Raw genomic sequence first — 15745 nt, 5'->3', positions numbered from 1 at the left:
TACGAATTTCACCTAAAACCCTAACACCAATGGAATTAACCTAAGAAAATCTTCTGACAAGTTATATGTAGGTCTGGGCAGGGGATAATAACATCTAAACAAAAACTAAGCTGACTAACAGAGAAAATCTTAGGTTTTCCAAAATTTTGATAGGGTCCGCAGGCCCACAGTTCACACAGGTGCGGTACCGCTCTATGCTAAAAGCAAAAGTGCGGATAGGTCCGCACTGTGTCCCAAGCCGAGGGTGCGGTCCTCTCCCAAAGTTATGAAAAACAAAAAATAATCCTAGATCTACTAAATCTACCCAATTCCACACACAACAAGCCAAAAACAGAAACAAAAACACAGTTTCTCAGGTCAAAGTAAAAACAAGGAAAAAATCAAGTCCCCAGCGGAGTCGCCATTTTGTCACACAGAATGAGTCGATCTTGCGGACAAGATAGACCTTCCTAGAATCTAATGATATCTAGTGACAAACAAGCCAATCAAAAACTATCTTTCCCTAAATATGCATTTATAAACAAAGGCAAACAAGTGTTTAGGCCTACCTTGGGTCCAATGCAAGTTTGTGGAAGCCTCGCTCCTTTGATCCAAATGAGCTCCCTTGTTGCGAATCTGCAAACACAAACAAGCAAACAAATTAAATAGCACCTGAAAAGCCAATATCATAAAGCATACTTAACATGATGATCAAGGAATTCATGAAACAAATGACATAAGACAATTTGTTGAGAAAAATGAATCCGATTGTATTAATTCAAATCAAAGAAGAACTTTACAACCTGTGCCTTGATGCTGTACAAGCTCCTCCCACGGTCCAACAAGAAGTCTCCTCTACTTTGACAAGTTTCACTATCTTCCCAATGAAGCCAAAAAGGTATGTGATCTCTCCTCTTAAGCTTAACTAGGAAGTCTCAATTCCACCAGCATTTACCCTAAAAAATGTTCAGCTTCTAACCTCCCTAGCAACCAACCCAATGCCTTAATTTATAGTGCAATGGAGGGAAGTTACTAGGTCCTCCTTCAAAGGGATAAAGCCCTCCTTCAAAGGGATAGCTCCTCTCATCAAGGGATTAGCTCCTTCTCTTTTGGGATGCATGAACCACCTAAGAGCAACCAATCCACGTCAAAATTCCTTCTAGAATCATCTAGAATTAACCCAAAGTGAGTTTTTTTAGAATAAACTTGCGCCTTTTTGACTCTCACAGGGGTCCGCACCCACTCCTTTAGGGACAGAGCGGGCAGGTCTGTAGTTTTTGTGAACAGGGGGTGCGGGACCGTAGGCAACAGTGAGAGAAAGTGCGGAACCAGAGCTTTGTTGATTTTCAATGTCTTTCTCCCATTTTCAAAGCTTGACTTGAAGAGCTGAGGTCTGAGACTTGCTTAGGAGGACAGTACAAGTGATGATAGACCCATACTGACTGCAAATAATCATGGTGACGATATTTTTGTGTAACAGATGGACAACAATTGATGAGAGATAAAATTAGTTAATAGAGGGATTTTTGTCAAGTTGCTCAAAGTTGTGAGGAATGTAAGTTACTACAAAAATATTTTCTGAGGGGGCTTAATGGTTTATACGTTTGAGTTGGCTAGGTCGGCTATGTGGCACATTGAAGTGGTGTCACGTGGTAGTACATAGGTAATGAGGTGGCCTGGAAGGGAAAGATATTTAAAAGAGCATGACTTCTTGTTCAAGACTTAATTTTTGACAAAGTTTATATTGTTGGATATCTCCCAAAAACAACAACAAGATGATGATCTTACAAATGAGGTTCGAGGTGATTACATGAAGAGGAATTTTGATAATCCCACTTCCTCAATGTGACCAAGGTGGTTAGGTCTGGATACATCGTAGCCTCCATTAAGCATTAAGGGGATGGTTATATTACACATGATTCCCCATGTAAATTAAAAACTATATTTTCATCCATGCTTTGTTATGTAGTAAATAATTAGAAAGTTCTAATTTGTTTATGTAAATGGTTGCTTTTCTTAAAGGTGGCACAATCTATTATAATTAAGATGTTAATTGGTAATGAGAACAAGTTATCATAAGATGTTATTTGTAAATGTGAGTTAACTCATCATCATTATTCAAGTAAAATCATACCACTTGAAATGACTTGCTAGTACTCCGTAAGGGGATAGATATTTGAAATGGCTTGCTAGTACTCCATAAGGGAGTAGATATTTGAAAAGACTTGTTAATACTCTATGAGGAGATAGATATTTGAAATGACTTGTTAATACTTCGTGAGTGGATAGATATTTTTTTATTTTTTCTTACTAGATATCTTTACATTTTGGGTTAGTTTATTTTTTGAGTTAGGAAAAAAGTCTCACTCTAGGCCAAAAAAATAAAAAATCGTTTTAAATCTAAATAATATTGATAAGGAAACAAATATTTAATATAATTATAATTAAATTTAGATATAATAAAATCTTATATTTTTAATATGGTTAATTTCATATAAAATCCAAATATTATTTAGAGTACCTAAATATTTTATCAAATTAATTTAATTGTGAATATTTTATTAAAAAATAATTCTTTATTATTATCTTAACAAAAGAAAATATAATCAATGCTATGAAAATTAGATACCACATTAAGATGACAAGAGGTTTGGATTGAAAATAAGTATGGATTTTGGTCAAAGGTAAATTGATTTTAATTAGTTTTGAAAATTTTAAATAGATTTTATGAAATTTATTAAAGATTTAAAAGAAATATATATATTAAATTGATTATTTTGAAAATACATATATTTTTTAAGTTTTTAAAATATTTTAATTGGTTGATAAATATATTTATGTGATTTAAAATGGAATGGTTAGATATAAAAATTATATTAAAGAATAAAAAATAAATTTTTAATTTATTTACCAAGTGTCATAATAATTTAGTCTTTGTTACAATATTATGGGCTAATACTATGGTTTATCAATACTACATAACTTATTTCAAAATCAAAATATTTTATAAATATTTTATTTTAATTTAATTTTATAACATTTTTTAAATTAGAAGTTAATACTTGTCTACTTGGGATATCAGTTGGCAATGGCCATGGAAATGAAGTCTTATCCAATTGAGAGTCTTGGGTTCAAATCTTGTGCTATCCCCCGATAGGGGTGAGAAGTTGGACATGATGAAGATGTGGTCCTACCAAACTTACAAAAAAAAAAAATTGATACTTACAATAGAACAAGATTCTTAACCATAGATATTTACACCATGTGCTAATACTATAGCTTATCAATACCACTTCCAAAAAACCATAACTCATTTTATTTTGGTCTAAAAGCTTTGACTTTTAATTAGTTTTGAAATTTTTATGTTCTACTTGTGTTTAAGTGTGATTTTTGGAAAATTTTCAAGTTTATTTTTTGATCTAATTTATCTAAAATCTTGCAAGAATTTATTGAAATCAGAAATTTGATTACTGAACTCTACACAAAAAAAATTCAGATTTATTTTTTAACCTAATTTATATAAAATCTTAAAAAAAATTCACCCCAAAAATCACTTAAAAACAACTCCTTTATTTTTGGCCTTTAAATATTTACTTTGGGGGCTTTACAGTGATGGCGGTGATTCTTGACTTTCGTGACCCACTTTTTGCCGACTTCAGTATATTGAAATGTATTTCTCGAAAGATATCCATGTTATATTGGATTCTATTTGAATTGCAAATTTTAAATGTTATTATTTTATTTTTATTTAAAAGAAAAGGAGATGAGTTTGTTTTAAATTAAGTTTTTTTTTTTTTTAATAACGTATTGTTGAAACATTTATACATATTTAAATTAATTAATTGAGTTTATAATGGACAGGAAAAACATATTTTTATATTTGTCATCTAGATTTAATGTTTTCATGATAATTTTGACCCTGTATAAATATTTAAAAAATAAGATAATGCATAAATATTTAAGAAATAAGATAATGATATGTGACATATCAAACCATTTATCTTATACTGATATTTTGAATAAGTAATGTCAAATCAATTTCACTTAGTTTACTTCTTTATCTTCATGATTGACACATTTTTATTAATTGCTATTTTGTTCATTCTTTATTTTTTTTGTTGGTTTTCTCTTAATGGATACCTAAACTCTATATTCTTTGGGGCTTTATTTCTCAATTTATTTTTGGACATGATTGATCAATGATTATTCTATTTTTGATATGGTTTCCTTTAAAGGGACACCTAAATTTTATATTCTATGGGAGCTTTATTTCTCAATTTATTTTTGGACACTAATTGACCAATCATTATTATATCTTTGATATGGTTTCCCATGTCGCACGCTAGAGAGAACAACTCATGACAAATGTAATATTTTTTTTTTGTAAGTTAAAGTTGTATTGCCTCACAAAATCATGTCAACCAAATACATCAAATAACCAAGGAATTTAAACATGTTTTACTATAGGTGGTCTCAATCTGCGAAACCAAATGTTTTTACCACTTACCAATATAATAATTTGTCCTAAATTCTAAGAGGTTTAACAACTTCAACATTTGTTTTTTACTTGGAATGAAAGTATGAGAAACCCCATAGTACTTCCCCACATTTCGTGAATGGTAAATGAGGTAAACCGTCGGAAATGATTAAGAAGCCTTACCCAAAGGGAATCGAAGAGAGTCAAACTCGTGATTAGCAACAACTAGCAACAATATCAAAGAACTTCACATCTGGTTCTAGACTACTTGAGCTAAGCGTTGGGGCTTAACAATGTAAACATAATTAAAGTATCTACTGCCGAATTATAAAGAAAACAACTACCAACTATCATGTAGGAAATTAAGAGTGAGTAGATAACATGTGCCATATCTCTAGCACTGGATCTTGGAGGAGTTGAGGGAGGAGAAACACATTAGATATGGTGTTCAATGTGAGCCAATCTAACATTCAATCTTTCTAAGCACACCCATTCTCTATACACGTTTGACATCTCCCAGGCTTGCAAATACATTTTATCTTTCCTCATGTTTTTCTGCGAGCACCCTGCCCAACAGGGTTTTCATTTGCTAATATAGTGATATAGCATGCAATATTGCTTCCTCCTTCCACTTTTTCCATAATCTCAAAGTCCAAGAAAGAATGTCTATCCCTAGCAGTGAGGGTTTCCAACTGACGGATTACATTTTTGGTTTCAGGGGGGACAACTGAATCATAAGTTTCAACAGCCTCCTGGGCCTGTTGCCAAGCTTGGTTTCGCCCTTGGGGGTCACAACCTCCCCTCCCCCAATGCTGACTTCTCATCATTTGGAATTGCATATTGATCACCAGGAGTCTGTAACTAGTGTTAACACAGGTGTGAATTATGTAAGAGGGCTGAATGCAAAGGTTAAACAAGACCAAGACTAATGTCAAAACTAAAATGTGCTAGCACAAGGGGATTAGATCCTAACCCAAGAATAGGTACATCCAATAATAAGCGGAAAGGTAGCACTGATTTATGTAGGGTATAGTAGTTTGAGATGAAAGAACACCACAACAAAGGGACACCACCCTGTTGTCTATGCTAAGAAAAACTACAAAATTATCGCCATACCTCTTAGCCATACCAAACTCTAGGCAAAATGCATGCACATAAATTATCAAGATCATAAAAGGAGTTCTGGGTTACCCATGTAGTGATAGCCTCTACGCACCAAGGTTGTGTCACTGGAGAAGACACCTGAGTGGAATTTGCTTTAAGAGCGACCAAGAAACCATTGTCCTCTATTGGAGAACTGCCAACTTCTCTTGCAGCTTTTCGTATCCTTAATCCCTAAGCTCCAACTCCAAGCTCACCTAAGGAGCTTGCTAATAGGGCCAATCTTATTAAATTTCTTTCCAAAATCTCTCTCGTGGGTTCTAGAAAGAAGTTTCCCAACTCTCCAAACTCTCACTAACACTAAGCCAGATAACCTTCCTTGAGCCCACCAGCCATTTCCCCTTATCTTTGCCTTGCAATGGGAAGCATCAACCTCCCCCAGTTCTCTGAATGCAACAACTCATGAAAATTGGGTTATCAGTAACTAGCATGCTTATTCATGCATGGGGGTGGCCACACCACCCCATTTAATGCAATCCTCTTCACACAGTGGAGGACACGTTCCCTAAACCAATTATATTCTTGGAGCTGCACCCCCATCGGGGAGAAAACTGTAATTTTTTTGTTAGTTTATTTGTCAAGTGGCCTGAGTTCATCAGAGATTACATTAGGCTTGACCTTTGACTTGAGAAATCGCAACCCAAGGGTAACAACTATAATTTTTTGAATTAGTAATAAAAGTCATAGTTTAAAAAAATGTTAATATTTAATTAATATTTTTAATTTTTAATATTAAAAATGAAATATCATTTCATAATGTTTTGGAATAAACTCATAAAATATTATAGGAAGAAACTAAAAATTAAATTAATAAATATTTTAGTTTTCTATTTTTTAATAATTTTACAATTTTTTTTTCCATATATATATATATATATATATATATATATATATATATATATATTGGAAATTCATAGCTTATACTATCGATATATATATGTGCATTACATGGAAAATATCATACTTGTGGTCACTTTTAGCCTTCCTAGAAGAAAACCACTCATAGAACGATAGTCTAAAATCATACTATTTGATCTAAGAGGTCCAAGAATATAGCTAACCATGCCTATTACAAAAAAAAAAAAAAAAAAAAATTAGTTCTAGGAGCTATGAAATGCATGAGAGAAAAAACTGTGAAATAGAATTAGGAGCTATGACATAAACTGGGCATACTAGTAATGGTTGTGAGCCACATGAAGTGCATGATTTTATTTATCGGTGCAGGCCTCAGTAGGGGTGCTTGTTCTCAATCCTTGAGCATCGCTGTTTCCAAGCATTGTAGATGACCATCCATAATATGATAAAGCAAGTGAATCTCCTCCATGCAAAGGAGGAGCTCAACCCTACTCTCGTTATGGTCAAATAAAACCTTGCCAAGTAGGTGCTTGAGGTGCCAACACAAGTCCATTGTGTGGAGGTATTGGTTTCTCTGAGCTTTGGGTGCCCCTAAGTCATGAACCCAATCCTCTACCTTGAGGGGAACATATGAATATGATAGCTCTACACGCTCATCCACTAGTTCTTGTGTTAGAAAATTAAATCACAGAGCAATGGAACACATAAAATATTGTGGAAACAAAAACATAGAAACATATGAAATAACATAGGCACAAATATATGTGGTTCACCCAATTGGGCTACGTCCACGAAGAAACAACCAGTCCTTCCTTTTATATTATCTAGCAAAATGAAAAGATACAACCTACAACAGATCTGTTGTAATTTCCTCTTCGCTCTCACACAGTCTCCTCTCTCTTTTTTCACTCTGAATAATCATACACATTTGCAATACAATTCCTTCATATAAACCGAGAGTTGCCTTCTAGGACAAAAAACCCTAAATTAACATATATTCTACCGTCAAATCATCTGCTTAATGAACGACCTAGATTGACTATGAAATTAGAGAATTTTACAAGGCAATTTTTCATTTATTTTTAGCTTCGGGGGCACTGCCCATGAACCTCCGCGAAAGGGAGGTGATGGCAATTAAACGGGCAGTGTTGCTGGCTCATTAAGAAATGGGATCCAACACAGCGGAAACAAAAATCCTTTGAACAATCAGGAAGATAATCAGGCTCCACACCTAACATCTTGTCCGATTTACGATAATTCATGTTGAACAACCACCAGGGCATCCTCTTGATAATGCTCAGCAAACGCTCGGCCTTGGGCTTGAGCTCTTGAATTTTCATGTATGTCATGATTGCCTCCTCCTCTCCACACACGGGCACATGCTCTCAACATCGTGGAGAGAGTAGAGACCAAATACAAGGGTGCAAACAAACACAAAGCAAAGGAGATACAAAGAGCAGGAAAGTTATAATGAAGATGGGGCAAAATAAAGCACTCAATGAAACACAACCATGGAGGTGAATAAAAGTGAGGCTTCGCTGGGGAGTGTGAGGTGGAACAATAGAGAGCAGAGTAAGTAAAAATAGTCCAAAAGGGAGAGGAAACGAACAAAGATGAAACAAGAAGCCACATTACCATAAAAGATTAGACCCCATTCACTTGCATGGTAACATTGGGCCAAGGCTCTAAAAAGTCACTATGATAAGAAAATGCACAAAGACTAGGCCAAGAGGTCCTAGTTCATCAACTTGCAAAGTTATAATTACAAAATTAGCAATATTGTTTCCCTTAACGGTGTAACACCATTCCACCGGTGATTTATAACTGCTATGTGAGAATTGTAACCCTACCGAATTCACTATGAGAGGAGTGCATCGCTTTGAGAAACTTATAACATTGAAGGCAAACCTTGAGAGCTATAATTTTGGGAGTAAATTCACGTGATTATAAATAAAATCACATGTCAATAGCCTTAACATTCCTCATCCTTTTGTTGGGAAACTCCTATTTCCACCACTATAGCCTCATTAATGCGCGGCTACATGCGTCGGAGATAGGAGTTTATAACACGCGCGGTAGGTAACATGCCGTTTTTTTTTTATTATCTAGTCATCACTGGTTATCTCCGGCGCATGTAACCGCGCATTAATGAGGTTATAGAGGTGGAAATAGGAGTTTCCCTTTTGTTGTGCCATATACAAGTGGACGTTATACGATCCTCTCCCACTTGTTGGCGCCCTCCCTTCACATTATGCAAGTTGTAGTCTTAGTACGGTGATGTGATCGAGAGATCACTTGTCGTATATATCCCTCCCCCTTGATGGTTGTCTCAGGATCGGGTCACCCAAACCTTTTTCTATTTTTTATTATATTTTATTAAATATTATAAAACCAAAAAATAATTTTAAGAGAAGAACCCAGAAAGGGAGTTGTTTACGGAGAAAGAAGTGTTAGGACAGTCAAAATTAGTTGGAATTTAGGTAAAAGAATTTTATTAAATTTTGTAGATGTAGTGTTTGAATCATGTTTTTGACAGTGAAAATGAATTAGCATCATCAAAACACCTAGAGCACCTAAATTTATGAATTGTGAAAATGGATTCAGCACCATCAAAAACGCCTAAAACACCTAAATTTATGAATTTTGAAAGCTTTTACTTAGACTTACAAAAATTCATGTAGAATTTTTTTTAAATATAACCCAATTTTCCATAACTTTTAAGGCCAAAAAAAACATAATTATAAAACTATAAAGGAACAGGTTTCCTGCATATAATTCATTAAATATTATGAATTATAAATTTTATACTTATAATATATTAATACGTTTTAAATTTTATATATATATATATATATATATATTATTTTTTCAACGAGAAGCATTGCAAGTTCTCGAGTCGAATATCGTGACTTTGCTTTTAAACATTCTTATGTTTTAATGCAAGACGATAGCCTTTCCAGTAAGAGATTGTGCTAATGGCGGCCTGCTCTTCCCGCCCATTTTTTCATGTTAAATGCGTTGTAAAGTTTGTGAATATAAATAGAGTAACTTCGAAGCATTTAACAAAAACAAATTTAAAAGCAGAATGTTGCTCGGAACTTGGCATCAATCTGTACACCTGCAGGAGAAATATTCAAGTTGTGGCAATCCATAAGTTTTCTGTGAAAACATTTAACTTTCAGAATGCACAAAAAAAATTAAAAATTGGTTATGTCCATCTTGATTCATTCCAGGTAGACAATCATAATGGAAAGAATGAATGATATGGAAAAAAACTTGAGTCTATCAATGGTCTGTCAATTCAATGGAGTGGCAACTTTCAAGTTGTACAAATAAATTGGGTATGCCTCTGCTGATACAGTCAAAGCAGGCAATCATAACAGAATGAATGAATAATATGAAAAAATAAGCCTAGGGAAACTAATGAAACCTATATGAATGATCTATCAATTCAATGGGGTGAGAAATGTGCCAGGCACTGCTATACAATGCAAAGGCGTCCCATCCCTCCAAATATGGTTGTTTTGTCCATTCTAATCAAATAATTTCTCCAGAATGAACAGTTCCAAATGCAATATGCTTTGAACCATGAGAAGCACCAATACGTTCCACTTCAGCTGGCACCAGCTTTTCTACCAGTCATCTGTGGATATGGCTACTGTCAGGGAACGTCGTATGACAAGCAAATGTAAATGCAGGCATGCTCCTTGCAATGGACATTGGGCAAAGAACATGATTTTTTCTTCCAGTTATGGCACCATGAATGATTGGTCTGTTTTCTGCATTACAACACCATCTGATGACAGCAAATTTTCCAATTGCAATTCTCTTCAATCCATAGAGAAACTGTAAAGCTGCCTCCATATGATGACAACACCAACTACCCTTTCAATCATATCCTTTTCTGTGAAATTATCCCTTATCAAGAAAATTGCCCAGAAAATAGGGAGCCGATGTCGCTACAGTTCATGAACAAATGATGATTGGTCTGTTTTCTGTATTGCAACACCATCTGATGAAAGCAAATTCCAATTGCAATACTCTTCAATCCATATAGAAAACGAGAAGTTGCCTTCATATGATGAGGACACCAACTACCCTTTCAATCATATCCTTTTCTGTGAAATTATCTCTTATAAAGAAAATTGCCCAGAAAAAATAGGGAGCCGATGTCACTACAGTTCATGAACAAATGCACAAATTTCTGTCCCCTCAATAACACCAGCTATCTTATGAATCCTCTGTTTGCACACACCATGGTCTAAAATACAATCTTTTCCAATCCATGAAATAAATGCAAGATTAAGCAGCACCAAATGTTAGTAGCTATTGCAGGACATTGACAAGTTTGACCTGGGAGTTTACATGCAGGCCTGCATAAAATGGAAAATGGCATGGTGAAGATTACCTAGAATCTGGAACTGCATCTTTCCTACTTGAGAGGTAGACGAGACAGTCATCCTTTGGGACAATGGTAGGAACATAAGTGATTTCATCACAATCAGGAGTCCTGCATCTCTTGCAGTCTACCAATGTAGAAAAGAGAGCAACAAAAAGCATCAGATGATTAAGAGCATATCTTTGTCCAACGCACTGATGAGGACCTGCTCCAAATGGAAGCCAGTTTCGTTTATAAATCTGATGCTCTTGACGAGATGGAGAAAACCTCTCTGGGTCAAATCTATGAGCATCTTCAAAGCCCTGGAATGATGATTCAAACACAGAAGGAAAGACTATTGATCCTTTGGGAATTGTATACTTCTCTGTTATGGGAAAATCAACAGCAGCGATGTGAGGCACAAGTGTTGCAGGCGGCCGGAATCTGATAACTTCTTTTACTACCATTTCTGTGTATTTCATCTCTCGAATCTGTTCTGGAGAAATGGGCGCATTAAAATCGGGCCTGATTCTTCTCTGTTCTTCTCTGACTTTCTCTAGAATTGCAGGGTTCGATTCCAATAATGTTATAGCCCACAACAAAGAAGATGTAGATGCATCTTGGGCAGCAAATAAAAAGTCAAAAATATATCCTCCAATTTCAATATCATCAGAATGTGGAGGTCTACGGGCATCTGTCCTCTCTGCTTCTTTAATTTCGTTTACAGTCTCAGCCATCCAAAAATCAACTAGACAAGCAGGTTCCTCGCCGTTCTCCATCATCTTCTTGCTCTCATGAGCACAGCCTGCCAGAGTCTTTGCCAGACGAGACACCGCATGCCTAGCTTTATAGAATGCAAATCCCGGAAAATCGATTGGCAATGCCATGAGGCCGGTATTGAAAAGATTGTAATCTCTGTTAAATTGTTCTCTGGTCTGTTTACTCAAGTATGGACCCACGAAAACATTCTGCGAGGTCTCCAAATTCATGTCCCTGCAAAGAAGGCGCAACGCTATTGGATTATTGGAGGCAATCTCCAACCATTTTCTGATATGCTTGCGGATGACATTCTCCTGTATTGAGACGTATAATCCCAGAGCCTTGAGAGTGAAGTTAGGAGCGAGCCGCCGCCTGAGATCCTTGTGCTCTTCACCGAACATATAGATAAGATTGTGCTCTCCAAAGAGCTTTTTGCCAAATGGGTGTCCTACCAGATGAAAAGCATCAGGTTTCACATTGGCAAATATCTTGTGGGAGAGCTCAGAATCATGAACAAACACAATGAATTTACCAAGCAGAAGGTTTCCTGCCAATCCAACACCTCTTGCAGCCTTAGCTTGTTCTTCCCAGAATTTAGTTGGCTTTTGCACCATTCCAATAGCACCTCCTACAAAAGGAAACACTATTGATGGGCCTGGCATGGACCCTTTTTTTCTGCTGTATGTAAACTGTTGCCAAGCTATTAGCAGCACTAGCAGGGTAACCATCACAGAGTGCCAGGTTAATGTCATTGGGAAAAATCCCAGAAGTAGTGCAGGATCAATGATGGAATCCATTGGGTGACGAACAATAAATGAAAATCAATACAATGAAGCCTGAATGAATTGGTTAGAGAACAGAAGACCTTACTATATAGTTCATAAAGTGCTGGTGACTGAATCCAGAAGGAAAGAAGGAAAACGTAAGCAGCTACGTTAGCGTATTGAATTCAAAATCCTCCCAAAACCTGCCTCCTCCTTTGACAAGAAAGAAGCAGTAAACAGCCATCTGATAGCAATGCTGTCACATATGAGAATGCTTTCTCAATACCATTTTTCATGCCCTTGAACTATTGTATTCCGTGGCTCACATCTATCCACCAGTTACAACCACTTTCAAGACCTGAATTCGATCCTTTCATTCACCTCTTCTGTGAAAGCAGTGAATCTTGATCTGCATAGAATTCGTCAATGGCAATTTACATTTACATATAGGTCGTTGAATAGGTTATTAGTGTTATAATTTTTCCTCGGAAGAAATTTTGTTTGACTGGTAAAATTATATTATAAAATTGTTTCAATGAATCTAAAATTAAAGAAATTACCAAAATTTAATCTCTTAATTGCAAATTAACCTTAAAAAAAAAATTTGATTCGGCTTTAAAATTCTAAGTTTTGATATGTAAAATTACATTGAAATTATAAATTTTGTATTATAAAATTGTTTTAATGAATTTAAAATTAGGAAAATTACCCATTTTTAATCTCAAAATTACAATTTTCTACGACTTAATTTGGTCAAATTACCTTTAAAAAAAATATTTATTAAAAAATAACCTGTTACTTTGTACCTATATACGGACATATGCGACCTTTGATACTCTCATCTGCCCTTATGATGGGGTACACTTTGACAGGATTTGCAGAAATGAATAATTCACGGCGATATTTGACAGCCCGATTTTTCTTCGTGGCGTGTGAGTTTTTGTCACAGAATCCGCAAACGTAGCAAGGTGTCGTCGCCGTCTCAATCTCCCTCGGCATTCAATGCGTGGCCGATAAGCCGACGAGAAAATCGCCGGCCGGACGCTTGCTTAGACAAATCCTCAACAGTCCGTCTTTAAAACGATGTCAAACTCTACCATTCATGGTAACCTGTGGGGTCGCCGTAAAAGACAGTGCGATCCTTTTGAGGGTTTTGATGGCGAACGCACTTTCCAAAACAACAAAATTCCCTGCTTTGACATCTTGATAGAAGCTTCTAGCTTCTTTCATAGGCAGGTCAAAATAGAACAAGGCACCAACGACCAATTTGCCGTTGCGATCTGAATACAGCACAGTGCATTTATTTATCAACTTACCATGCCAGGAATAACCAGAATTTGCCGAGTTATTGGGACACAGATTTCGTCAAACAGTTGGCAGGTAAACTTACAAATTATTCATAGTTAGATTCCATTGACATTTGGCATGTAAATTTAGAAATCGAGTAACAGTCGAATCATATATTCAAAAATGGAATTCAACCATATATTCAAAAATGGAATTCTTTGTGCGCAAGGCGGGGAACTTTTTGCGCAAGAAATTTGGTTATTTACTACGACTCTATTTCTTTGAATTCGTACATGTGATCGCACGATAAAAACATATGCTCCATTGACTTTTGCCAACTAGAACAGTCTGGATCTACCAATATTCTGTGCAGCCATGTCGGCTGATTAATATTAAACAATGGTACCTTCCACCTTTAATCAAGCTTTTGACAAATTCATTGTATCATTGTCATCCCTTTGTGAACTTTCTAAATGTTTCGTTTTCGGCTTCTACCATTCTGAAACACGGGGGATTTCCCAATCCACAGACGCTATTCGAAATTCCTTTGCCATTGGTTCTCCCGAAACTTCTCGAATGGTTTGGATTGAACTTGGAAATGATTGGATTCCAAATAGAAATAAAAGATTTGTGTCTAGGTAATGATGTAAGCACGGTGCACAGCAAGAAAAGAGGCCAGAGAATCTGTGCTTAAAAATTTTAGGTTTGCGCTCGACATTTTCGATCAGAAGATAAGTAATGAAAATGCCAACTTGGAAGTATCTGTGCGTTTTTTTTCCTCATCTGCAGCACAGTTGTAATATTATTTGCTTGAATCAGTTTGGTGTATTGGATGTCTTTTAAGTATTTTTTTAATCAGAAAAGAAAATCAGGCACGGCACACAGCAGGAAAAGACGCAAGGGTACCCTGTGTTTGAAAATTATTTTAGATCAGACGACAGGAAATGAAAATGCCAACTGGGAAGTATGTCTGCACGAGCTCATCTACATTTAAGAATGGATGAAAATGCCAGCTGGGAAGTATGTCTGCATGATCTCATCTACCTTTAAGAATGGACATTGGAGTGTAAGATTATAAAACCTTGGTTTGGTAATTTAAGAATGGGCATGGGAGGAGTGTAAACTTAGAAAAGAAAAGAAGAAAGAAAAGAAAATTATTTTAATTTTCACGGTGTTAAAAATAGTTTATGGGATGGATTGTTTTTTTATCTAATTGATGTATTTGGTCTATTTTCTTTGAAGCTTTACCAAGCTAAAAATAGTTTAAAGTTTATGTGATAGATTGTTTTTTCATTTAATTGATGTATTGGGCCTTTTTCCTTTGAAGCCTCATGAGGCTAAAAATAGTTTAAAATAGTTTATGAGACAGATTGCTTTTTTATCTAATTGATATATTGGCCTTTTTCTTTTCAAATCTCACAATAAGCTCCCAACTTTTCAACAAACCCGTCACAATAAGGCATTCATTATACTTAAACTTTGCTAATTTAAAAATGATCATTGAAATGTAAAATTATAAAGCATTCCTTGTACTAAACTTTGCTAATTTATGAATATTTAAGAATGGTCATTGGAATGTAAGCTTTTGGATTCATGTTATAACATAATCATCCCCTACTCAAGCTTCAATGTGGCATTTTCAAATTGTTTGGTCATTGTCAATGTGTGTAATTTCATATTTGTAACAACTATAAATTGTTTGGCCATTGTTAATGTGTGTAATTTCATATTTGTAACAACTATAAGTTGAAAATGTTTTATGAAGAATTATTTTCAGGCATAAGTTAGGAATGGGCATTAGACTGTAAGATTATGAAGATGATTTTCTGAATAATCGGCATAAGATTGTAAGATTGTGAAGAATTATTTTCACTTATAAATTTTAGTACAAGTTAAGAATGGGCCATGTGTATTGACATTGTCAATGTGTGTAATTTTATATTTATAATTATAAGATGAATATGTTTTGTGAAGAATTATTTTCACTTATAGGTTTTAGGCACAAGTTTCCAAATTGATGTGATACCATTTTCACTCATTCCATTCCTTATGAACCAACCTAGATCCATCTTAATTATGGATCTA

General features: G+C 35.2%; 1 protein-coding gene across 1 annotated transcript; it reads right to left on the bottom strand.

Annotated features, from left to right (window-relative positions):
* Positions 1-9761: 9761 nt before the first annotated feature.
* Positions 9762-12701, bottom strand: LOC149170725 (cytochrome P450 710A1-like). The gene has a single exon (XM_089423998.1). It carries the CDS (start codon positions 12404-12406, stop codon positions 10877-10879), a length of 1530 nt encoding a protein of 509 aa, XP_089280124.1. The 5' UTR covers positions 12407-12701; the 3' UTR covers positions 9762-10876.
* Positions 12702-15745: the final 3044 nt, after the last annotated feature.

This window comes from Pinus tabuliformis, chromosome 4_2 (genome assembly GCF_031772625.1).
Source record: "Pinus tabuliformis cultivar Carrire ecotype Pingquan chromosome 4_2, CPIR1, whole genome shotgun sequence".
NCBI lineage: Eukaryota > Viridiplantae > Streptophyta > Pinopsida > Pinales > Pinaceae > Pinus > Pinus tabuliformis.
The sequence above is the reverse complement of the archived record's forward strand: the minus strand, read 5'-3'. Positions and strand labels throughout refer to the sequence as shown.